General features: G+C 32.9%; 1 protein-coding gene across 2 annotated transcripts in view; it reads right to left on the minus strand.

The window, feature by feature from the left end:
- The window catches only part of LOC120515473 (dynein heavy chain 11, axonemal), a 331,373-nt gene that overhangs the window by 103,866 nt on the left and 199,564 nt on the right, over positions 1–27,943 (minus strand). For both annotated transcript variants that reach the window (XM_039736528.1, XM_039736527.1), the window contains 8 exons: positions 27,218–27,380; positions 26,407–26,530; positions 22,161–22,303; positions 16,100–16,261; positions 13,164–13,397; positions 11,454–11,600; positions 5,227–5,340; positions 2,005–2,148 (listed from right to left, as the gene is read on the minus strand). In XM_039736528.1, coding sequence (XP_039592462.1) covers positions 2,005–2,148; positions 5,227–5,340; positions 11,454–11,600; positions 13,164–13,397; positions 16,100–16,261; positions 22,161–22,303; positions 26,407–26,530; positions 27,218–27,380 — 1,231 coding nt within the window. The remainder of the gene's footprint in view (positions 1–2,004; positions 2,149–5,226; positions 5,341–11,453; positions 11,601–13,163; positions 13,398–16,099; positions 16,262–22,160; positions 22,304–26,406; positions 26,531–27,217; positions 27,381–27,943) is intronic.

Raw genomic sequence — 27,943 nt, forward strand, 5'->3', positions numbered from 1 at the left:
AATGAGGCACAACTGAAAGAGGAAGATTAGGGTCAAATGACAAGTGGTGGTGAGCTGTTGCAAAATTACAACAGTTCAGCTGTAAACATAAACAAAGCATAACTGAAGGACTAAATATATCATGTTACATTTAATAAATCTTAATTTTTTGGTTAAGATTATATATACATTTTTTACCCATAAAAAGCTAAATTTCTTTCAATCTACTGCATTTGGTTACATAATTCTGCTCCTGCCTGCATGAGACGTGGAACTTTACCCTACTTCTTCTCTTTTATTGACACTAAATGATAAAATCAATATTAAGTTTCTGGTTATCGTTAACAATATACAAGTCATAAATATGTAAATTCTTGGTCCTTAATGTTGATCTAGTAAAAATTTGCATATTTAAATTGATTTGATTTTTGTTTTGGAAATAAGATAAAAGTAGTAGATTAAATATAGCTAATATGATTGAATTTCATCTAAGAATATGGAGAGCTGCTTATTGTGTAAGGAATATATGAATGTTGCAGAGATGGAAAAGAGTTGCTACGGCAGCATCTGCAGCAAAGTTACATGAAGAAAGAAAATTAATTTCATGCTGAAAGCAAAAAACTAAGTCCACTTTAGTTCCATTATGAATTACCTTTTTACTTTTACCTTTTAAATTTGAATTTTTATAATATTATTTTACATTGTGAAATTACTAATACAGTTTTAGAGGCATGGCTTAAAATGCAAATCTTAATATCCTAATATTTTTATTGTAGAACTGCATTAATAAACTTCCTATTTTGTAATAAAAGCTCTGGACAGCTCACACTGAATTTTTTGCAATTTTGGATAAAGACATACTTTTCCTATTCACTTAAGGAGTTAGAAATTGAGATGAATTAGAATTCTTCCATTTCTTTAGAACTAAATGATGAGTGAGCAGTGTATAAGATATAATTATAGATTGATGGTTTTTCCTTCCTATTATTTATTTCATTTGCTTGTATTTTATATTACTATTATTTAACAATTGCTCAAATTAAACTCACTCATGTCACTATAAAAAGGGGTTTTAATCAAATCAATCAGATTTTATAATCATTTTAGCAATCACAATTTGTATAAACCATGCCCCAAAATTACTGATGATCAATATTATATGCCATGAAAACAAAATTTGCATGAAGTTAACAAAAAACGATCTTAATAGCCATGGCTAAAATACATAAGACAATCATTTATTATTGGAATATATGCAGACATGTCATTAGAAAATCAATAAAACATGATTTAAAATCTAGTGGTAAGTATGTCTTCTAAATAAAGGACTTATATGGTATTATTCTATTGCTTGATGGAAAGAAATTCAAGCCATGAACAATTTCAAAGTTATTTAAAAAGACATCATAGTTTCTGCCTTTCATGCTGTGTATACACCATAAAAACATCTTCTGATTTTTAGAAACAAATTGATAAATTAAAATAATAAATTTAATTTTGAACCTCAGTTTCTAAATTCACATGACTTTCTTATGGTAATTCATTGACATTTCATGAACATTCATATTTGTGGTTATGTGATACAGGTAAACTAAAAACAAACAAAAAAACTTAAAGTATATACTGTACCTTTTGCAGTGCCTGTATACCTACTTCTTACTAAAACTTGTGTTTTACATTATTTTGTTTGTGGCCTAGGTTAAATGAATAACTTTATATTTTCAATCATTAAAATGTCAAATATATGTCCAAACTATACAAATATTTTGTTCTTTCCTCCTTACATTCTAACTTCTTGTAACAGCAAATTTATGCACTTCACACTGTTGTACATAATCAACAATTCATAAGGTTTATTTTGATCTGGTGCCAGACTTCATTGCTGTGATGTTTAAGAAGGCTATGGCATACTTAAAGATACTGAACAATATTGTTGTTGCTAGTTGTTTATTCTATTTGGAGACATATGCTATAAAATGCATATCAAAATTAACCCTTGCAATGTTAGAAATGATGAAGACATACCTTTCCCATAAAAACCTTTGAAGCCTTCCAGCTTCTGTCTTTTGGAATTTTGCCTCGGGAAGCCAGCAAGACCATTACGGCTGCTGTTACATTGGTTACTGCAACTGGTGGATTTGGGAAGCTCTTTAGCTCTGTTAGGTTCACCTTGATGAAGCAGAAGCAAAATCATTTTTAGCATATGAAATGCAATTGTTTATTCATTTTTGCAGTAGTTCAGTAGTTTGTCAAAGATGTGTATTTTAAATAGTTCTTTAGCTATAGTAAATGCTACCGTACAATATAGTTATTACTTCTGTTGAATATCTTATGTCACTGAAAAAGTACTTCAAAAGATCTTTTAATGTCCTGTATTAGAAAGATGCTTTCACAGTTTGCAAACAAGCCAAATTAATTTATTACAAAGCCTAATTCACAGTAAATGTCATTTAGAGGGGGAATTATACTTTTCTAGGTTTTCTTTTAATATTTTGGGTGCCATGCTGTAATGAACCCATTTTCTGTAATATTTTTTCCTTTCCCTTTCCAACGGTTTCTTTAATTATATCACATGCAAAACCTGTCAATTATATACCTGCATATTCCGAAAATGGAGCAAATCTGTCTTAGATGTGCTAAATATTACAAATGTACAACAATTCATTTCTGAAGAGAAATTCCAACTTTCTGCCTTAGCTCAAATGTTTTTAAATGGAATGGTGAATATTTTGATAACCAGAATTATAATATAAATACTATAACACAGAAAAATAAACAGTATTATGTTTTATTTAGTTTCATACTTGTTTTGTAAAAATGTATCAGTTTCACATCAAAAGGTTTTGGGAAGTATTTTATGTCAAATTCATCTTTAAAGGTATGGAACTCCAATTTAAAGCATTTCTTTTAAACATGCTTTAAAAGTTCTACCGTATGAAGTTGCAAGTATTTGATACAAAGGATTAAAGAAGGAAAGCCAAACTTTCTATGTCTACAAGCTCCTAAAAAACAAATCTACCCCAGATATATACACTGATCAGCAACAATATTAGAACCTCTGACAGGTAAATTTCTAATAATGATTATCTTTTTAACATGGCACTTATCAAAGGATGGGATATAAGAGGCAGCAAGTGAACAGCCAGTTCTTGAAGATAATGTGTTGGAAGCAGAAAAAATGGGCAAGCGTAAAGATCTGAGCGACTTTGAATAAGGCCAAATTGTGATGGCTAGACAACTGAGTCAAAGCATCTCCAAAACAACACATCTTGTGGGATGTTCCTGATAAACAATGGTTGGTACCTACCAAAAGTGGTTCAAGGAAGGACAACCACTGAACCACTGACAGACTTATGGGTGCCCAAGGCTCATTGACACACGTGGGGGAGCAAAGTCTAGTCCATCAGGTTCGACCACACAGAACTACTGTAGAACAAATTGCTGAAACACTTAATGCTGGCCATTAGAAAAAAGTGTCGGAACACACAGTGCATTACAGATTGCTGCCCTATCCCTAGTGCATGAGCAATGCTAGATGAAAGTTGTGAAGGTAAAATTCAATTGCAAAGTCCATGCTGGAAGTCTATATATTGCTATTTAAGTTTAAATTATATATTAACCATATTACTACTATAGAATTACATGTGTCCATTTAAGGAGCACTGCAAAAGTTAGACCTTTTATAACATTGCAAGATGCTGAGAAATTAATTTACGGTTTTGTTTTTAGATGACTAGATTACTGTAATCAGTTGCAGTTAGTCTTAACCAGAAAAAGAAAATCTGAGTGCATCTCACAAGTTTTAGCATTGTTACATTGGTTATCTATGTCCTTTAGAATTTACTTTCAAATTACTAGTAGTGTATAAGGTTTAAGTAATCTTACTCCTTTGTATATCTTGAAGTGCCTTTTTCCCTACATTCCAATTAGTAAGCTTAGATCTTCTAATAATATCTGCTTATAATTCCAAAAGCCAAACTAAAAAGAAGTGGTGAGGCAGCCTTTTGCTACTATGCACCAAAACCTGGAATACTTTACCAGCAGATAAACACCAGGCTAATACGGTGGAATATTTCAAGACACTCCTAAAAACCTGTTTTTTAACCTTGGTTTTTCTTAGCTTCAATTTAGTTCTACTCTTTATACCCTAGACATGCACAGAATCACCATTCTCTTTGGTGTATGTTGCTAATTGCCATCCTCTAGGAGGCCACAGTGCAGAACAGCACACTATCCACTATGGAGTTGTAGAATATCCTCAGCAACTTGCCATATACATTAAAGAACTTTAATGACTACATATGATGTTCACAGCTTATTGCAATAAAGTTTTTTAACTACATTTTGGCCATATGTTCCAAACCTTTAGTTTTTACTTTAAAATACTGTAACTATGCCAAACACACCCTTCTTACTCTCCTGCTCTGTGAAACATTTTTCCAAGATCTGCACATAAAGCTTTAGCAGCAATCACATTCAGATCATACTTTTTAAAAATGTAATATTTTCTCTTATACATTTTAATCTTTGATGGCTTTTAATTATGTGAGGTACAATTTTCAACATTTGTTTCCTTGTCATTTATCATGCACCAAATGATCTCGTGATCTACTGTACCTAGTTAGTTTGAATTGTGATGTTGTTTGTCCGGTAAAGCACTTTATGAAGTTCTTCTCTGTGAAGTGACCTACGTAAAATATGGATTTACACATCCATGTTTCTGAGTCAATAATCCATTCTTATGTGAATTTGGTTGAGCTTGCATTGGATTATCTTCTATCAAAACATCCTTTTCCTAAAGTGGCTTTATCATCCACAGGTTTGTATCAACCCAAGGTCTGTTTTGGCAACACCATGTTCATGTCCGGAACTACCTCTTGACAGAACAGCAATTGCTGGACCAAAAGAATTCTGCACAAAGTGACTGAGTCAGAAATTTAAGCCTTGGAGCTCAATGACAGTAGCATTTGCTGCTGTGCCACCATAGCACTCAATTATTTTATCCTTTAAATACATTTCATGTTTTACATTAAGTACATTTTATGAAAGCTTAAACATTTCTGTGGCTCTACCAACTTAACAAAATATTTTAATATGGGGTATTTCATGCATCTGTAATAGGATAAAATACTGTAGCACAAATGATACATATAAGTTGCCATTATAACAACAATTGTGTGACCAAAAGTCTAGCATCTTGCTATTAATCAAATTAATGAAAAATATAGACACATTAACTAACCTTACCTTGTTAAGCGTATTTAGAGCAGCAGTAGCCGATACAAGGGCTGGTTCAGCTCTAGCAAGATCATTTTCACATTCTTTTTGCTTCATAGATATTTCAGCTTGCATTGCTGCTATCTATCAAAATATTTAAGTTATAATCAATAAATAGGAAACAAACAAGTATATAAACATCAAATTTATACTAACAGTTTATTAATTTCTATTCAGCTCTGTTCTCTTGAGTGACCAAACTCCAACAAACAAAAAATTCTTGACTCATTAAAATACTCGCAAAGTGTGTAAGTTACAAAGATGCAATATTTTAAAGGTTTGGCAGCAACATAAAACAGCTAAACCTAAAGGTCGAACATAAAATAACAATCACAAACTCACTTAATCTAGGAGCCTATCCTGGTAACTTTAGGTGTAATGTTGGAAACAGCTGAGAACAAGGTGGAAACTAGTTACTTGAAACCATGCACACACACCTATACTAATACTGGACCATATTAGAATAACCAGTTAACCAATCTCAGATCTTTGGAAACACAAAGTAAATGAAAACTCTAGCATTATGCAAATAATGGAAATAAAAACACAGCTTATTTGAATCACACTACTTGAGCAAAAGTTAACATTTAACAGGAAGCTGGATAACCAACTTTTCATATGGAATTCTAACAATAATTTATAATTTATTGTAAATGTTTCAATATACTATATTGGACTCTGTGTTTAACAATGTACAGGTACTAATGTTTTAGCTTGGGACAGGCGCTATGTAAATAAAATGTATTATCATTATTACTGTAATGCTGTCTCTGTTGATTTTTAAAAAGTCATTAACATTGAACAATAACATATAATAGGCTATACATTAGCTACAAGCTTTTCTATAAATGCAAACAAAACACAAAATAGTGAAAATTGGATTTACAGCTTTAAAAGACACACAAGTGCTTTTTGTTTTCAACTAGAGACTCATCTCACCTTACTAAATACATTGGAAATGATGTAAATAGCAGCATAACAATATTCAATTATACATTCAATACAATAGGTTAAAAACATACTGCCAAATTCCAGTTTTAAAAAACAGTATTATAACAGGGTCAATCAGTGAACTTGTTACATTATGCACTGCAGTGTAATCACTACCTTGAACTGAAAAAGAGTACCTGTAGCTTCTTCAGGTATAGAAACATTACTTTCACAAACCTAATCTTATCTGGGCCACAATCAGAGTTTATATCACAAAAAAAGTAAACAAATAAAACTAAGAATACAAACTTGTTAAATGTAAAATTGTATTATTGTACTTTCAATTTTACATTAAAATGTCTAAAACATTCATTAGATACAAGGATCTGTTTCATTATTCCACAGTTGCACTTACTACCAAACTAGATATATTTTGTTAGTTTTAGGCATTCTTTACAACCAATTTTTTCTTTTATGGTTACCATTTTTAATGCTGTTATGATCGAATTGTAAGTGGAGTATGCATTTGTTTTCAAATCAAGGACAAAACATTTAGTCAAAATTAAGACTGCATTACCTTCTTATATTTAATATATAAAGCAGAGTCGGTGTGTGTATGTATAAGTATGTTTGTTTGTCCGCCATACAAATCTGCAACGGGCATCTGATCGCCACCAAACTGGGGATGGGGCTCCTTTGTGACCAGGAGGTGGTCATGGGGTATGTTTGGTTGGGAAAAATGTTCGTGGTGAAGCGCTGGGCACCTTTTCACTAACACAACGTTCGGCACACGTCCCCGTACTTATCGTTGCAACAGATATTCACTGCAGCGCCATCTAACGGTAGGTTTGGTCTCTGTGCGTCGAACTTTACCCATGTTTCTTTAAATTTCCAAGAGATGTTGCAAATGTCCAAGTATCAGAAGGCCGACTGCTTTGATCATGTGAAGGGGAACTGCCGTATGGATGTAAAACGTGAACGACCCAGTGCGCTTGACCGGCTCACACACCCACATTTCCAAGGGTCACTCTCCCACACGCACTGATAGTGCTGTATTTCATTCGCCAACGTCTGTTATATGCAAGCACGTTTGAACACAGACTCGCCTTAAAAACAGCATCCTTCCCCCAACATTTTCCCCAAACGCAGCACCGGTTGTATGTCACTTCTCTCTGTAGTTACCATCGGCAACATCCGTTAGATGGCAGCACGGTTCAGCACAGACGCTCCTTACAAACGCTTTCCGACATATTGTAAATAACATAAATTCATCTTACTGTGGTCCTTATTCCGTATGTGATACCATGTAACACATTATAATTGTCCTGCTTTTCGCTAATATACCCATGCCACCAAAAAAAAGATGTAGAATTGGAAGGTCCACTTCAGATACCACAAGAAGGTCTGTTTCAAAGTTGTCAGAAATGCCACAGAAGACACAATCCAGAGTGGAAGAACTTACAATAAAATGTGAATCGGAAAACTGTTTGTTCTATTTCTATGTTCTGTTTCTTTCATTTGGGAAATTCACCGGTTATACATTCCCGGGCAACGCCGGGTACTCCTGCTAGTTGTATATAATGCAATAATGATCTTTACTGGATACATGCGTACATGTTGATTGAAAATCTACCAAGGTGTTATTTTTATGGCCATGGTTTTTTTTCACATTATATGAATTTTTTTACTGTTATGTTTCTGGCCATTATGCAAAACTCTATCTTTACTGTAAATCCTAAATTATATTAAATTAATATGGTAATCATTATTCTACTAGGTTCACTACTTTAATTTAGTTTCTATTTTTACCTCATCATCCTTTAAACAACACCTAACAAAATAATGTTCTAAATACTTAAAAGTATACCTTCCTCCTTTCAGTCTTCAACCAATTTGTTCCAAAAAGACTTGGAGTAAGACTTTAATTATAATCATGTTAACACCTTCAGTACTGGAGTAAGCTTTGTAGATTTTCTCTGGAATTTCAAAAAACTGCTATGTCCTTATAACACGAACGTCAAAACAGAGCACATTAGTTAAGGTGTTGAACTGTAAACCACCTGGCTACAGTCTGAATGCCTACCTATTGCATCAACCTGAGCAAGTAATTTAATCTGCAAGTAAAAAACTACACCATATTTCTGTACTTAAGGTACACATTAATAACTTTAGAAAGGTAATACAGTATATGAAATAAATTATTCTACTGATTAAACTAAGTGTCAAACCGTAATCTTAGTAGACTCTTTTATAAGACCATTCCATACTTGCTGCTATAAACCTTTGTACGTTTGTAAGTCTATTACGTTTTTCAATATATTATTCATTATAACCTCCAAATCATAATTTTATTATTTAATCATTTTTCTTTTCAACAAGCAAAAATTTTGTCTAGCTCCGATTAATCAGCTCCACTTTTCTACTGGAGCAAGTTAACCTAAATTATCTATTTATTTGTTTTCCCAGCCTGCTTATTTCAATGCAGAGTCGCAAAATATAAGAGCCCTTCTTCATAGTACTGAGTGCAACCAGCAATACAACCTACAATAGGGAGCCAGTCCATCACAGTAAATTGTTTTATGAATAGTAGGTCCTAATTCAGGAAAATATGTCTTCATCATAGCCGTATTTCTTTGCAATTTATTAGCCCTCTGGACCATAAACCTGTTGATTTCACTAAAGTATGCATTGTATTGGCTCATGATCCATTTTGTTCAGAGCTTCTTTACGCTACCTAAATTCATGCTGATGTCTCTTAATGGAACAGTAATGGAGTAATACATCAACATGTATTCTAAGAGTATATTACATTAATAATAAATATGATTATAAAGTTGAACTACCCTATAATTTCCCAGGTGAGCTTTGCAATTTTTTCCCCCCCACACAAAAGTGGTCCTAACATTGTTTGTTTATTTTAGCTTCACAAACCACTGTAGTACAACACTCTCTGTAATCATTACATTATGCACTTAAAATATTGACTTTGCTCTCTGTTTTTCCCAATATATTTTGCTAATAGACTTGAAATTTTCCTTCACTGCCCTCTTACATTTTATATCATTAGTTCAAAAATAAATAAGATAATCCTCCAAACCTTAGGCCTACTGTTGGCATTCTGGTTAAACAACAAACAGATATATTACTACCACATGGCTGAAATCAGAAATATTAAAAAAAAATAGTTAATTTGTAAAGTGGTGAAAAAATCCAACTCTATGTATGACATTAGTCTTTCCTTGAACAACTGTGCTTTCCTATACTTGACTGTAATCACAATTATTAACCACCAGATGTCCCCCACAACCAACACATGAGCCATAGCCCTGTCACAATTAAATGGATGCTAAGCTAAGGGATATTGATCCAGGATAAATAAACCAAGCTTTGACAGCAGTTTTTCTTTTTAATGTTTAGTGCACTATTAAGGTGTAATTTAGAACTGTGAAACAATTAATGGGGGGTAATACATTCATTTTATGCAATTAATTTACAGCAATTTTCAACATTTTAATAACACGTCAGGAACAACTTTTCATTAAACCTGCATTACTTTTCCTTTAATAATAGTAATAATAGTGAATGTTATTTTAAAATGTGCTTATCTTGAACCCAAAATGCTACAAAGCATAACATATTGAAGAAAAAAATTAAAAATTTGAAGCATAAATGTACCACAGAAGAGACTAATATTAACAATAAAACATGCAATATGAAATCATGCAGATCTAAATCTAATTAAAAGGGAGAAGCAGACCTAAAAGATGTTAGAATCCATAAAAACTACACTGAATAGTTGGGTTTCAAGTAGTTTCTTAAAGCAGTGGTGCCATTATTAATGGCTTCTGGCATGGCCTTCCATATATGGGTAACACTACAGGGAAAAGTTCTGTACCCTGTTTATCTAAGTTTGCAATGTGGCTGAAGCAAAGTGAAGGAGCCAGCAGAATGTAGAAAACATGAGGGTATGTAGGGCTTAACAAAGTCACAGATATAGTGAGGGGGCTATGCCATGGACTGCTATATCTGTGGACATAAGAAAATGTGTGCATGAACAGGGAGCTGGTGTAATTGTGACAATGCAGGGGTTGGAACAATTACATTTGAATAAGAATATGGGCAGCACAGGTTTTTCACATTCTGGAGCACATTAAGGGATTTTGCAGGTAGTCTACACAGAAGCAGGTTAAAATAGACAAATCAAGATGTGATGAAGGTATGTACAAGTTTTTTAGAAGCAGACAGTGGTAGAAATAAATGTATAGTATTTTGCTCAATTGTTTAACTAATGTTTAAACTTCTTTTATTGAATAAATAATTTATTGTAACACCTGACATTTCTTTACAATATCAGTATGCATAAATTCGTCCACTTAATCCACTTCAGTGCTTCACAAGATAGATCCTCTTCTTGTCATATTAGATGAGAGGTACTGGGGCATTAATGAAATGGGTTGCCAGTCCATCATACAACAGACTCCTAAACACACACACACATATATACATATACAATTCACATAGTACCATATCGGGCTAAGCTCTTAGCTTTTGGACTGTTGCCTGGAACACTTACTTACATTTTTTGAAGAATTTAGCATAAGTATGACGGTACATTTGTTATGCTTTATTTCTACTCATTTATTTCTTTTATGGTAAAGTTTTAGATGAAAATCTAAGCAGTGAGACGTACAACAAGACAGTCAATAAATTAATGTGGAGCAGTAATGAATTAAACACTGCATGGTGATTGAGAGGTGAAACACCACCAGAATCCAGCATCACCTGACAAAAAAGTTTGAAGATTGTGTCCTAAAGTCAAAATGCAGTTAATGATGATGATTTTCTTAAGAATAACAGCACTTAATTTTTCTTTCTCATTTTTAACTCTTGTGCTTCATTCTCCCTATGAAGCACGTCAAAGAAGGTATACTGCCATTTTCTTTACATGTAACATAGGAAGTACTCAATCTCTGCCTCACCCCACCTCCAAATCTTAGCACTCATGCATCTCATTACAACTTGCTTTACCATTTAATATTACAAATAGATCAATTTTGCAATATTATACGATACCTGAAGGTTATCTTCAATACATACATTAAATCAAGAAAAATATTTTTTATACCCACTATTCTTATATATTATAATGCAGCTGTAGCTCAGAGAGTGCTAAATAACTCTTCGACCTTTTACAGAGTATTCAATTAATAAACTGAGGAAAAGAATAAATGAACGATTTAATTTTTTTAGTTTACTTCTTTAATTACCTTCTGCTCCTCAGCATCTGCTACAAACTTTTGCTGGCTCACTTTTTCTGTCTGTTGTCCTATTACTGTGATCAGAGTTTCTGCATGCTGATTTTTAAGGTTTAATTCGACTTCTTGGGATGAAAGTTTACTCTTAAGATCCTCCACCTGTGAAAAGCAAATATAAAAAGGTAAAAAAAAGCAAAAAATGTATTTATAACATGTATATTAATGACAAGTCCAAATAGTATTCTATACTAACATGTTATAAATAATGACACTGGGGAAAAAAATCACAAATATCATTAAAACAATAAAAATATTCATCCCAAAGATGAAAATTAAAGTAATCTATTACAATGGTTACACTATAGTATATTTAGTAGGAGAAATAATCAATTCAGGGTTCACACAAGATAAAGTGTAGAAGTAAAGCAGAAGATTAAACATTTTAGCTGTTTCAGGGCTTTGCAAGAAGACTGTATTTTAAAAATACCAGTACATTTTTCATATATAATACCAATGTACTGATCAAAGCACTTAATAATTATACATTTTATTTGGACATAATTTCAACTACTTATACTGAATGTCAAAGTCATGAAAATGTATACCATGAACTATGCAGTGAAGTGGAATACAGCACATAAGAAAAATAAAGCTCTTTATAATTACTAAGCCAATTTAAAAATAATTGCTTGAATTACACTTAATTAGTCAATCAGATAAACAGCTAACTGTCACATGGACTACTATAGTGTGTGTGTGTCATCTAAGAATGTATTCCTAAACAAACTAGTGCAATACACCTTTTATACATGGGCAGGAAAAATATTAAATTACATTTTGATTCTTAAGTTGTTATTTAAGTTGATTAACAATCCAAACATGTCAGGTGTGTATTATGTAATGATATATTACTTCATTAAAATATGTTTTTTACCTATTATGATTATCCAAATCATTGTGTTATTTAAATAGTTTATTATGGTGTTTTATTTTAATATAATTTTAATTGGTACTTTAAATAGCACCCCTAGCTACATCAGGTTTTAAAAGAGACTAGCAGTAGATGTGTAAAAGCTGTCCTAATGGGTTAGAGTGAAAGAGCTTTGTTGTTTGCTGTCTGAACTCCATGGTTACACCATTTATGGCACCTCATGCAGCAATTAAACCTCTGTTCAAATGTTGGCTATGGAAAGTAAAGGAGGAAGAGATGTCTGCCAAAGCCGTGTTATGAACTGCTGTATCGTCTAATCATTGAAGGGGAATCATTGAAGTGTTACTGTAAGGATGGATGTAAGGAAAGGTATGCAGCAGGAATCCACCACTTTATCAAATGCTAGATCACTATAACTCATTGAATTATTGTAAAGTTTAATATATTGTTTAAAAAAAAAATGAAAACCCATTTTATGGAAGAATTAATTTTTATATGAGATGTGAGGGTTCTATGTTAGTGACACTGGGTAGGAAACTGGGAAGGCCATTAGCTATGAAACTTTAATCAAGGCCGTTGTGGTTTATTACATCTTTGTAATGTATTTATTCCTTATGATGCTAATTAAATATGTATTGATAGTAAACTCAGCATGAAAATATTATATGTTAAATGCCTTGAATTATGCAGGCAGAATATGTTCCCAAAATGTCACAAAAACTACAGATGTTCACAAAATTACAAATGATAAAATTATTTCATAAAAATGTATTTAAAGCCTATAACTGTACCTGGGATGCAGTTGTCTTCAGTTTTTGGATTCCACTGACAAGGCGCTCCATCCTTTGAGAAAGTTCACTACGCTTTTTCCTCAGCAGGCTTTTGTAGAGGTCAATTTGTTCAAGAAAGCTTTTTGGGGTAGTGTAATTGTATCTTTTTTCATTCTGACAGTACTTCTCACTTGCCTGATTGACACTGCTGTGAACATAGGCCATGAAAACACCAATTGATTCTTGGACAGTTGGCTGGAAAAGACAAAGAAAATTATGTGTTATTACATAGGAAATTTAAATTCCATAAAATATTGTTTCTAGAAATTATTATAATGGACTTCGCTGCATCATTTGCAAGGTTCTTTCCCATCTGGGACTGACTTCAACCCAAAATGTATTCAGCTCACCCTCCATCTTATTCTCACCAACTCTCATACATTACATTTTTTTTTTGTTCTTTATTTCGCCTTATACAATTTCTCGTATTAGGAATTTGTTAGTTTTCGCATAAACCTTGGGGTCAGAGCGCAGGGTCAGCCATTGTACAGTGCCTCTAGAGCAATTGAAGGTTAAGGGCCTTGCTCAAGGGCCCAGCAGAGTAGGATCTCTTTTGGCAGTAACGGGGATTCGAACCGGCAAGCTTCGGGATACCACTGCAGATCATTATAACATTAACCACAAGTAATCCTGAAGTAGCTAACAATTATTTACAATAAAAACAGATGTACAATGTTAATCTAGGGAGATGGATGGACACTGCCTCTGTGGAATTTACACATTCTTTTCATGTCTGCATGGGGTTTTCCCACAGGGTATTCTATGATCCAGCACATGAAAACAAATGGATTGATATCCAAAAATGAATATTTTGCTAGACATACATATATATATATATATATATATATATATATATATATATATACATACATACATACATATATATATATATATATATATATATATATATATATATATATATATATATATATATATAAAAACAGATATCAGATGTCTGTTAATGTGTTCACATTGTGACCATGAACTGAAATTTATATTAATAAATTAATTAATAATTTGTTAATAAATTAATATATAAAACAAGATGGTACTGCATGAAAAGAAGATGACAGATCAATTTTTTTATTAGGATCAGAAACAAAGACAACAAAAATAGTTTATCTTTAAAAGGCTCGGGTAGAAAAGCTGTCATAAATACATTTTTGGGATATATATTTTACCTTTAATATACTATGTTACATTAAATAAACTGATTAGTTTACAAACAAATAAATAGGAAAGAATGACTTTCCATTCTATTCCTTACGTCCCTTTGGAAACAAATAAAGTGTGCTCATTTGTGACTAATGTCAAAATGAAGTTAAAGATAAGCCTGACACTATCTAAATTTAAAAAATATATATTATAATAAATTCATCAGATCTTGGTTTGTTAAGTTATTTTTTAAAAGCCCCAACATTCCTCCTTCGTTACGTTGAATATCAACTAAAAGCAGTGTCGACAAAACAGCTTTTTTGGCTCTTTATTCTAACTTTCTGACACTGAGGCTGATGCTGGCTTGTAAAGGCAAATTTCAGACTGATAAAATAACTATTGTCATCAAAGTTAACAAAAAACAGCACAGCATGGTGGAGACACACTCCACCAGAGAGCAGCTGTCGGTAATTCACTGTGCTTTCAAGCAACATTGCAGTGCCTTTGATGAGCAGCCTCCCCTTCATTCGTAATTTGTCAATTCTCTTATGAGAAGGTCAGCGGTGACAGCACTTCCTGTCTTTAACAGCTGAGGCCTTTAAAGGGTCATCCTGTGATTACTAATTACAGTAATTTCATTAGCATAAATGATTTCAGCTTACAATTGATCTTGCACTAAAAAAATAACGCACAGTCTGAGTCATTCTATTATGTGAAATGTTCTGTATCTAATTATATATTTTCTCCTAATAAGGCTGAGGTAATTATGAAAAATCTATTGAAAGTTATGAAACAATTAATGTTGAATAAAGACAAAATCTTAGGTTATGTTTTCCTCTTTTTCCGTAAGAATTTTTTTTTTACCACAGTGTGGTAAAGCTAGCAAATGGTAATGGGGTCCAGCATCTTGCTTGAAAAATCCTGTGAATATTTTATGCTTCTGACATTGACATTCTTGAAGAAAATGTAACAGATGTTCAAAGTTAATAGACATGTTCAAAGCTTATTATGCATTTCGATGACTTGTACACAACTGTATGTTGACTGACACACTAGTTATGGCTTAACATAAAATTATTGAGCAATACCACAGTTAATAGTTTTTAATTGCCCAGTACATGTAACTGTATTATGCTTGCCCCAATAAATAAATAATAATAGACTATCCCATGTATTGCAATTGCTGGAGGCACAACAGGCAACTCAACTTTTGACACGGCTGCACTATATATTATATGCAAGCATATTGTTATACCCAAGCACAACAGAATGATAAGTATATATGAATAAAAAAAGAACTAAGCATTCTAAAGAAAGCATACTAAATTGATTGCATCCTGCAGTAAAATTATTTATTCAAAAAGATGTGATTTAACTTTTAAATCTCTTAGTAAAAAATGTAAACTCTTATAGTCTAAGAGAATTAACTGTGTATAACACACTACATTCATTCACATCTTGGGGCTGATGATATTGTGCCTAACAATTTAATGGCAGCAGTAGAATGTAACAGGATAAACTCTTCTACTATAACTCAAATTGTCAAAACTTTTTCATTTTGTTAAACTATAATTAAAGTAAAACTGGAATAGTTATTTAACTATTATCGGTGAGCATACTCCTGTAAATTGTGGGGAATGGTGAGCAAAGCATTTTGACTACAGAAAAATAGAATAATTATGATCAAATCTCAGATTTTTTCTTCTTTCTTATTCAGCAAATAACAGCAAGGAAGTACAGACCTCAAGACCCTCAATCTCTTCAATGAACGTCCTGCTGACAGATTGCAAGGCCTCCTGTGGCCACTCATGAAACCAGTCAATGGATGTGCAGTTAACGATGGCTGGGAACCTCCGAGCCCTGACACGCAATGTTGAACCAACCGGTGAGAAACACAAAATGACCTACAACAATAAAAAGAAATAACCAAAATAAAAAAAAAACTCTATTGTTCCTTAAAACTACAGTAAATGATAATAAACACAATCCATGCCGCATCAACAATCTTCTCTAAAATTATTCTGCATTCAGATAAGTAAAATAAAGCAGTGACACTACAATATAATACACTAAACAATTCCCTGAATAATGAAATTTCTGTTTTGGCAAACATACAGTACTAAGTAAAATTGCAATGCTAAGCTAAATATCTACTTAACATTACTAACTTAAAATGTATGTGAATTTTTCCCTGGCTTAAATTTGCCCAGTGTATTGGGATGGGATACTATTCATTTCAACACTTGTGTTAGAAAATGTAGGATATTCACTGAAAACAATAACTGAATTGATGCAAAATAGAACTGCAGTTGTAATGTGTTATCATAGAATATTTAACAGCACTAAAAGTATGTTATTTACATCACAAAATGCACTATAACAAAATATTTTCACCTATTTAAATGTCTTCAGTTATTTTTAGGAAGGATGCAATTACAAGAGCAGAAAAATATCTAGTTTAAAAGCATTTTAGCAGTAAATTGTAATATAATATCTAGAACTGGCTACTAAAAAACAAATATAGAAAATACTTTAATTAAGCAAGATAAGTGGACCATTTATCAGGCTGATAATGCCACTTAATAACGATGTTACTAAGTAAAAGTAATTTTGATCCCAGCTAAATTTTTAAACTACTCTAATGAAGCACAGTACTGTAGGTGTGATAAGAATGTCTTTTTTTGAGGTGGATGGCAACAAAATATTAAAAATCAAAACTCCTCCTGCACAATCACACCTAAATAAAATACTGTCATGTTTTTACTTCATTTTATTACTCTTCCAAAACTTGTGGAAGGTTCATGATATGTATCACTAAGACAGCAATATGGTGCAGAACGATATATTGCAGCTTCATTGTAATTTTTTTTTTGTAAGTAATTTTTACAATGATTCTAAGGAATATGCATCCATTGTTTCACAGTGACTGACAGAAATATTTGCTAAGGTACTTCAAAAATGTAGCCAATATTATTGTAGCATATTATCAGAAATATGGTGTCAAATGAAAGTCAACATATACTATTTAGTATTTTTACATTTTACAGCTTTAAATGCATTAAGTTAAGATGGATTGAATGGGAAGCTCACAATTTACCAAATACAGTAGATACATTGATAAACTAATCAGAATACTCTGGGGTGAAGAATTAAACTGTTTCTAAATCATGACAAAACAAAAAAATTTTAATCACACTTGGGTGTTTAGTGTGGATAACGTAGTTAAATTTTGCTCTCAGCTTTGACTTAGTGTCCAGGCCAAGACTCCGGCCTGGGTATTACATATTTTAGGGCAACTATCAATGAATGGCCTTTGTAAAATGGTTTATATGGTGTTTCACAAGCCTTGCAAATTATTAGAATATTTAATGAACCCTCCCTAGTCACAACTTCTGAATCCAGATATTGCATCAGTGGTATGTGACGGAACTAATTTTCACCAATAATAAAACACATCGGAGTTGAAGTCGACATTCTTGTGCTGCACTTTAAATACCTTTAATATCACTTAATCCAGACCATTCTGAGAAAAATAAGGTACAACTTTATATTGTGCAAATGTACCAAATAATGTTGCAATGTCCATTTACTTCCAAACTGGGTCTTAGGAGCTTGAAAAGAGCTGGACTGGATCTAAACTTGTTGTTCCATTTGCAGTTTGTCTATGTCTTTTCGCTTAACAACCAACTGATGATGAAATATGATTGTGTTACTTGATTATAGCATGACAAGTTAGTTTTTGTTATTAGCCAAAATATTTAACATTGGGAAGTAGGAGGAAGCTATAATATTTGGAGAAAGTTCATGTATTCACATGGAAAATGTTCATACAGGAGTTCAGTTCCCGAGAGATGTGAAACAGTAACACTAATGACTAACTCAAATTGTATAACCCTATCACTCCAGTTTAAAAATATATTGAGGGAGAAAAAACTATGTATAAAAAAAGATATTTAAGTGACATGATTTTATTCAAAAATGCACTTAAAAGTAAAAAATATTTTTTTTTCTTGAACTAAGATTTTGTTGGTCCTTTTAGACTAAAAATAAAATCATGGGGCGTCTACAAAATACTTAATTTAATTCAAGTTTAATACATAGATTCTAAACAAATTAACTACAGAAAGAAAATGACACATCATATAAAAGTTTATTAAAGTATGTAGGATAATGGGTATAATGTTAAATGGTGCGACTCAAAACACTTACATCTTAACGCCAGCAAAACCAAGGAGCTGGTGGTGGATTTTAGGAGGCCCAAGCCCCTCATGGACCCTGTGATCATCAGAGGTGACTGTGTGCAGAGGGTGCAGACCTATAAATATCTGGGAGTGCAGCTGGATGACAAATTGGACTGGACTGCCAATACTGATGCTCTATGTAAGAAAGGTCAGAGCCGACTATACTTTCTGAGAAGGTTGGCATCCTTCAACATCTGCAATAAGATGCTGCAGATGTTCTACCAGACGGTTGTGGCGAGTGCCCTCTTCTACACGGTGGTGTGCTGGGGAGGCAGCATAAAGATGAAAGACGCCTCACGCCTGGACAAACTTGTTAAGAAGGCAGGCTCTATTGTAGGAGTAAAGTTGGACAGTTTAATATCTGTGGCAGAGCGACGGGCACTAGGCAAACTCCTGTCAATCATGAAGAATTCACTGCATCCACTGAACAGTGTCATCTCCAGACAGAGGAGTAGCTTCAGTGACAGACTTTTGTCACTGTCTTGCTCCACTGACAGACTGAGGAGGTCGTTCCTCCCCCACACTATGCGACTCTTCAATTCCACCCGGGGGAGTAAATGCTAACATTACTCAAAGTTATTGTCTGCTTTTTTATTTATTTATTTCATTTTTATTACTATTTAATTTAATATTGTTTCTTTGTATCAGTATACTGCTGCTGGATTATGTGAATTTCCCCTTGGGATTAATAAAGTATCCATCTATCTAATTATTATTATTATTATTAGTAGTAGTAGTACTAATTTTCAAATTGTAAGAGTTATTGTTTGGAATCATTTAACAAATCTATGCATTTTAATTGAATTAAATTAATTATTTTATGGGTGCCCCACAATTTTATTTTTAGCCACATATAACCAACAAAATCTTAATAGAAGAAAAAAAAAAAACTTTTTAGTGCATTTTTGAATAAAATTGTGTTACTTTTTTTTTAAATATATTTTTTAGTCACCCTAATAGCAACAGTCCTCAACACATTACAAAAACCTTCACTTGGGTGGGAAGGTGATTTGACAAAAATGACATTAGCAACAGAGTGGAATCGAACCTATGATCTTAAAAGTGAAATGTAACATTAATGCATGTTCATTTCTCATTTCAGAAAGTCCTAACCAATAGTGAAAAAATAAATATGTGAAGTACTGGAAATATGCTTTTGTTTACTGAAAAATCGAACCTTCAATCTTTCTTAGAAAACCCCAACTCTTCATTCACTGGGCCAATTATGCCAAATCACAGAAAAGAGTATTATATATTATATTATTATATAAATTATGAAAAATTGGTAAAATTAAAAAAAACAAATTTGTTTGTGTACATTGGTCTTGAATCATCAACCATTTGATCAGAAGTGCTACCAACTTGACTCGCATCACTAATCTTTCACATATAAGTGTGTTGGCTAAAAGCATTATAAATATATAATATATATACACACATATACACACAGTATGTGTAATCACTGACGTAATAAATGTATATATTCCAGGTCAAAACTGATGAAACACTGCATTGTCAGGGCATTCATGCAAAGTTTGGAAATCAGGAAATCAGTACGCTAAAAGTGGGCAAAAAAAGTATTGCAAAATTTGACCCAGACAAACAGAGAGGGCAAGTTGAATAAAACAGTGTAATAATAAAAATAAAATTCATTGCATATATAAAGTAACAAGCAAACAAATTATAGATAATATCATCCACAATAATACACAAACAGGAAAACCAGCACCATTAAATGTTAAAAGTATTAGTTAAAACCTATACATTTACAGATGTAAAAAACAAAGTAAATAAATATGCGTAAATGGTAACAATTGATAAAAATTAAAGGGTTAGGGTTACTATTTAATTGAATCATTTGTGGAAACGTGGAAAAAGAAATAAGAAAAAAAGAAACATAATGGATGACTACCATATACACTTGCGTTTAAGTTCTTCCATGGATAAGTTGGGGCTTGATTTTACCGTATAATATTTCCAGTATTTTATAATGACAGTCTTACAAGTTGAATGCGGAAAACTCACAGTATTGATCCAAAAGATTATGATATGCTAACGCCCACCTGAGTACAGAAGCGTATTAGGGCCACGGAGAAGAAAAAAAAAAAACGGACACAGTGAACAAAAAAAAGAGTGTATGTTGAGAATAAAGTCGACATGCTGACTTTATTCTCGACATTTTCACTTTAATCTCGATGTTTATGTTGAAAATTTAATATGTCTGAGAAACTAGTGCAAGATTGGAGGAAGCAAAAAAAAAATTAAGTGTCGTATTTTTGAATGGCCATATAAGTCAGGGTCTGATTTTATCATCGATTTTTTGGGTTTCAAAACCTGACTTATAAGCGAGTATATATGGTAAGTATACATAGAACACATCTTACACATCTAATAGCATATAAACAAACACTAACAGCAAAAACCTTAAAATGTCCTAAATAAAGACATAAGGTGGAAGAGGTACAAATGCAACAGGAATGTAGGCTAACATAAAGTGCAAAGAACACTAAAGGTGATCTACACAATGACAAAGGAAAAAGTTGCATACAGAGTGAACTGTACATTACAAGAATGTATAACAATAAGAAAGAAAACTGAGAAAGTTATAAATGTTGGTAGCATTTTGCATGCAAGAAACAAACTATTATAGTACAAGAAAGTTGTAGAGAATAGCTAAGTTTTACAACAATGACTTCCATCCACCCATTATCCAACCCGCTATATCCTAAAACAGGGCTAAGGGGTCTGCTGGAGCCAATCCCAGCCAACACAGGGTGCAAGGCAGGAACAAACCCAGGGCAGGGCGGCAGCCCACAGCAGGGCACACACACACACACACACTAGGGACAATTTAGAATCACCAATGCACCTGCATGTCTTTGGACTATGGAAGGAAACCAGAGCAACCGGAGGAAACCCACGCAGACACGGGGAGAACATGCAGACTCCATGCATGGAGGACCCGGGAAGCAAACCCAGGTCTCCTTACTGCGAGACAGCAGCGGCCACCGTGTCACCCTATAATGACTTTATCAAAGAATTTAAATCAAAGTAAAACAGAAAAAAAAACAGATAAATTAGAAGATGGTAATAGGAAAACTGATGTTCAGCAATGCAGAACAGGAATCGTGGAAGCCATCATTAACAAAGAGCCATAAGATGGATAAGAACATATAATAATAATAATAATTCTTTGCATTTATATAGCACTTTTCTCACTACTCAAATACTGTATATGTCTAAGAGGCTAAGAAGGAGTCCATATAGTAAAGTTTGGTATTCGGTATCAGGATTATCAGCAGAAACTACTTCAAATACCAGACTGGATAATCCACCAGAGCTAAAGGGCCAGAGTTAAACTGTCTAAACTGTTCTAAACAAAATAAGGTAAAGAGCAAAAGGCTAAAATAAGAAATTTAATGAATGAATTTTAAAATCTTTTTTCAAAATACAAAGTGAAATTAAAGTCTTCACTAGACTATTTGTAAACTGATGGACTGAATTTGAAAAAATTAAGCTTTTATAAAACATCGTTCTTTAGTCTTTCAATTGTGATTCTTACCTTAAGCTGTCGACGGACTCTGTCTATGAAAAAGTTCCAACAATTTTCTCTGTTATCAAGCAAGCCAAGACTTCGGACTTCATTTCTTATTCCAGTGATAATATTCTCTGTTTCTTCATCATTGAATAACTCTGGTATTTCTCCTTCAAATACAATTGTTTTAAATACAAGTAAATATTCTACTATTTCTGATGCAAGGCCAGAGAGACCCTCTGAATGTTTTATTAAATTCAATAAGAACTTAGCTAAACAGAAAAGGTAAGGAGGTATTTGCATAAATCTGGTCTTTAATAGATTTTTAAAACTGTCAACATCATGACATAGTAGAAGGATGCAGTACCTTGTTGTAAATGTTCTGAAATCTCCAAAATAATGCTCATTAATATGGTTTGAAATGTGCTCTAAGCCTGTTCTTACTTAAGAGTTCTATACAAGAATAAACTGCCTTGAACTCTATTTGCAAAGGAAACTTTAGTAATGCCCGCAGAGAAGCATCTGAATTATGCATACAACACAAAACCAAACATCCACTTAGTAACATAACCCTTAAAACTTATTTTACTTGTAAATACATAATTTGACAATAATTTAACACAATCTGATTGCATAATTTAGTTAAACATTCCAGTACAATAAATATAGTCACATGTTCTAGCTTCAATAAATTCAATAAATGAAAAATTAAACACAACACAAAATATATTGGCCATTTAAAAAATAAATTTATTAAAGTTATTATAATACTATTGTTCAAATCTCTTAATCATAAAATAAAATCAGCAGGCATTTTTTTCCAAATAAATAATAACCAGTAACGGTGGCACAGTGGTAGTACTGCTTCTCGGGTCCTCCCTGCGTGTAGTTTACATGTTCTCCCCGTGTCTGTGTGGGTTTCCTCCAGGTGCACAGGTTTCCTCCCACAGTCCAAAGACATGCAGATTAGATGCATTGGCGATCCTAAATTGTCCCTAGTGTGTGCTTGGTGTGTGTGTGTGTGTGCCCTGCGGTGGGCTGGCGACCTGCCCAGGGTTTATTCCTGCCTTGCGCTCTGTGTTGGCTGGAATTGGCTTCATCAGACTCCCATGATCCTGTGTTAGGATATAGCAGGTTGGAGAATGAATGAAAACAATAGAAAAGTTATTTATTTTATATTCTATAAATATATTTTCTTTTGTTACACATTTATAAGATATTCTAAATCAACAATTGAACAATTGAAACTGACGTGTACTATGGACCTTAAATTAGTAATAATGAATTAAAATATACACATTTCAAATATATCTGAAGATGTATACATATACTGTATTGATAAATAAAAAGACAATTCGATTTCAAAGCACATATGTATATGCACCTAATTAATACACATATCATTTATCATAGGAGAAAAAAATACTAGTCTTGGTAACTTGAACCTATTAAGATTTAATTTTTGCCCTTGATGACAGGATTCATTTTGCAAAATATACAAAATAGCATTTTACATAACCAAGAACAGTGAAAGTGACTCATTAACAAAATTGAAAATTAGTCAATGTATAGATTCAAGTTCCTTCGTTTTTATTGCCATTGTCAAAACAGAAGCAATAAGCAATATACAGCATTGATCCTGTCAAAAAAAATCAAGTTTCAAATAAGTCAATAGTAGCAGAAGTGTCTCAGACCAAGGGCCTATTTGCTAGTCAAAGATATAGCAGACCACCTATTACCAAAAATCACTTGTAATGTAATTTTACATTACAATTTGACATATCCATTTAACTAAAGATTCAGCATTTATGAGATCAATTTCTAACCAATGTAGCCAAAGATCCATAACAACACCTCAGCCATAAAGACAGTATAATAGTTGGCAGCCTGACAGCACTGATACAGCAGTAAGTGTTGCATGTCACAAACTGTGTGGAATTAATGGATTGCGACATCCAGAGGAAGGCTTGCCTAGCTCACATGAATGTGATATTAAAGGAGACCTGCATACTGACTGATATCAACTGAACTTATGAGGGAATAAGTTTAAAGATGTGTCAATTGAGAGAAGAGAGGGAGCAGTCAAAACAAGCAAACAGGAGAAGAACAGGGAAGATTGGCATTAAAATAACAGTCGACACCTTCTGCAGAACAAAATGAACGCTGTGCACTATGGTCACACTCTATTTCACATGGACCCAAGTCCATTTTGTAGCATGAATGTCAAGCAGCAGCCTGGATTTTATAAGTAAACACCCAAGTAGTATATAACAGGCTGATGTATCTGAACAATTTAAATGTCACTTGGCTCCAATACAGTCATTGTCTCCTTGCAGACCACTTTACTCATGCTTGAGAACCGATATAAATTGCCAACCTGCTTTGTTAGCATAACATTATAGCTAATGTTAGTCAGCCAGTTACCCGAATTAGCTAAATAAATCAATTGCTGAACCACCATTAGATAACATAACAATTATTTACTGCTTGCAGATATGTTATTAAGCAATGTATTTTTTATGTTTTTACTGCTTAATTCTAAATTACCACAGTACAAGCACTACAGTGATAAAGTGCTCTGCAAGCCTGTGTGGTTGTTGAGTGGTGGTGTTTGTATTGTTCTTTATTTTTGTGTCAGATTTCGCAGTAACCAGTTATGCAATAAAGTAGTCCATTTTACACAAGAAAGTGTTTACATTGTCAGTACATGAAAGCAAGAAGAGGGTAAGTGGCAAAAGCATTACATTAGAAAGAACTGGAGTGTTAAAACTTAGTTTTAGTAAGGTAGCAACAGTCATACATACTAAATGATTACTAATATAATGTATATTTTTGGGGGATTTTTTCCCCCAAATCTTGTGTTTTCAAATAGCATAATGATTTAATTAGCAGGCATTTGTCCCCTATTATTTTCAATGCAAAACTCAGTATTATATTGACATTGTCCAAAAAGAAAAGTGGGTTATTGGGAACTAAGACTTTTAGCTTAGGAAAAATACACTTGAAGGTTTTGCTTATAAGTGAATACAAAAACATTTTAATGAGGAAATACTACAATAGTATACTGTATATTGTACATAGATTAATCTTATCTGTACAGGAAACTCTGAAAGTTTAATATATAAACTCCATGTATTTTTCTTATTTTACTTAGACTTACTTGCACTTAATAAACATTGTCTGCTTATTTTTGTGGCACAGATATTTTCAGTTTAATATGATTCACTCTTCTTCATTCACCCTTACTGTTTTTTCAAACTGGGCAGTATTAAAAGATGACTTCTGTATGATACTTTTAAACCATGGGTGTCAAACTCAAATTTTGGATTACCACAATGGCTGCAGTTGTTCTTTACAGCCACTTTCTTATTATACAACAATAACAAAATACTGCAACTAATGTAACATACTAATTTTGTCTTAATTTCAGTTCACTTGCATTTTAAGATTCAGAACTCTTGATTGTTTCTTTTTTTCCTTTAGCTTAGTAGCCAATCAAAAATGATATGTAAGTTGAGCCAACAGATGACCAGCTAACTCATGTCTCATGACTCAGTTCTTCGAGGAACACCATTTTTGCTCCAACTAATTTTTTAATTAGAATATAATTATTGATGTTACTGAAACACATTATTTAGTTCTATGGCTGGTTATAGCTCTCATTTTGATAATATACCACATTTCCAACACTGGTGTTTTTGTCTGAGAGCATTATCAAAATGTTTTATATACCAGAGCAGATTAATATTTGTCAGACCTTTACATTTTTTATTTTTAAATATTGTACTGAAACAGATATTGTATGATGGACACATACAGTAGGTGCAAATGGGATCAAATTACCTGGTTATTTGTTGGCTCTCACTTTGCTTTTTTATTGCTTGGCTGCTAGCTGAAGGAGAAAAGGAATTAAAGGTTTTAAATCTTTAAATGCAAGTAAAAGTTAAAAGATTATATCATAATTATTCTTTGTAACAGATTAGTAATTTATAAAATGTTGCTCTCCAAGATGCAGTCTTAAAGCAAATAAATAAAAATTAATGCAAAAGATTACATTCAATCAGTAGCTGTAACAGGTTACTAATTAGTAAAGTAGCTGAAACAACAATCTGTTGCCACTGTGGCTCTCAAAGATCAAAGTTTGACACAACTGCTCTAAACCACCAATAATTTTGTCTTCAATGCCCTTTCAAAAAAAGTAGCCTAAATCTACACATACATGGACCATGGTGTCTAAAGAAGTAAGCAAAATAATATTTGACAAACTATTCACCTGATGCCAGCAAGTCGTTAATTAGAACAAGGAAGCGTTCATCTGGAACTTGGGCATCTGTTAACAAAAACACAGTGGGCATATTTTTGGCTCCAGTCTTGATGTACAAATTGGCTAGATCCACCTGAAAAAAACATTTTAATACTTCACTGCCAGCTACAGAATTAGCCAGAAAAGAATTGAAAAAGGAACTGAAATTACAGTATAATTAGTAATAACCAAAATTAGGAAGCACAAGATATAATGAATAGAAGAGGTTAAAATGTTTAAAATGGGAATCAAGAGTCCAGTAATTAAAACATTATAAATATGTACAGTATATATATTTTTACTTCAAGAATGACGTACAAACATTGTTTTTATTACAAAAAACAATAAGCACTGATTACCATAATTAGCTTTTTCTTGGTCTTTAATATCTCATTTCCTCCTTGAATAAAACGAAACAGCTGTTGTGAAAAGTGGAGGTTTGTAGAATAGTGAAATGTATTCACAACATTAAATGAGTTCTGAAAAATGTTCTATTATCCTGCCAAATGTTAAACTGTAAAGCATGAAATCCATAGATTGTGGAAAGTCAAGAAAATATTGATTAGAAGAATGCAGTTTCAAATGAAATGCAATCAATATTAATTAGCTAAGGAGGAATGTTTAAGGTTTAGTTATACTTGACTGAATTATATTTAGTCAAACAACTATTTGTGCATCTAAAAACAGCATTACAACCATTCCATAATATGGCTATTACTTGTCTTGGCTAATAACTGTTGACAGGCACATTTCCTAAAACTACAAAATAGCTTTACTGTACCCGAAGGTCTTGAATGCCATATCCTTTTCTTAGTGTGATCTGGAAGACATCCAAGGAGCTGATATAAGCTGCTAATCTTGAGAGACTCTGCTTTCCACTGCCTCCTACTCCAATGAGAAGGGCATAACCTCTAGAAGATTCCAAGATTCGGCTAATGCGGCACCTGTACAAGTGATACAATAAGATTTGTTGTAATAAAAGGGAAAACAGAAATTGCATATTATTATGATTAAATCATACCTATAAATATAATATTGCACCTATTTTCATATTATTCTAATGCACAAAATGTGTGAGAGACCACTAAATGTAAGCCTATTAATCACTATATAAGGGATTTAGTGAACTGCAATTATAGGGTACAGTAAAAGTAGTATATATGGTAAAAGTTTGTTAAACATATTTAGTGATATACAGTATAATTAATACTGGCATTTGTCAACATTAAGCCACCCAGTGAGGACAACTGAGCTCTGCCCAGAAGCTCTGACCCTTCTGGTCCCCACACTGTAAATATTCCTGGTAGGAATGGCGTCTGACTAGGAGCAGTGTCCCTGCCCATCCCCGAATCTGATCCGCTCAACAGAGCAATCTCCTTAGAGAAGCCAAACAGACTAGTGAGGGAGCGTTTATGCCTTTTTTCTGTTTTGTAAATTTGATCACTATTTTCAGTTCTCTTTTTTGAACTTTAACATCCAATGTGGCAGCCTGGTTGCTCCTCCAACT

Source organism: Polypterus senegalus, chromosome 15 (assembly GCF_016835505.1).
Source record: "Polypterus senegalus isolate Bchr_013 chromosome 15, ASM1683550v1, whole genome shotgun sequence".
NCBI classification, from domain to species: Eukaryota; Metazoa; Chordata; class Cladistia; order Polypteriformes; family Polypteridae; genus Polypterus; species Polypterus senegalus.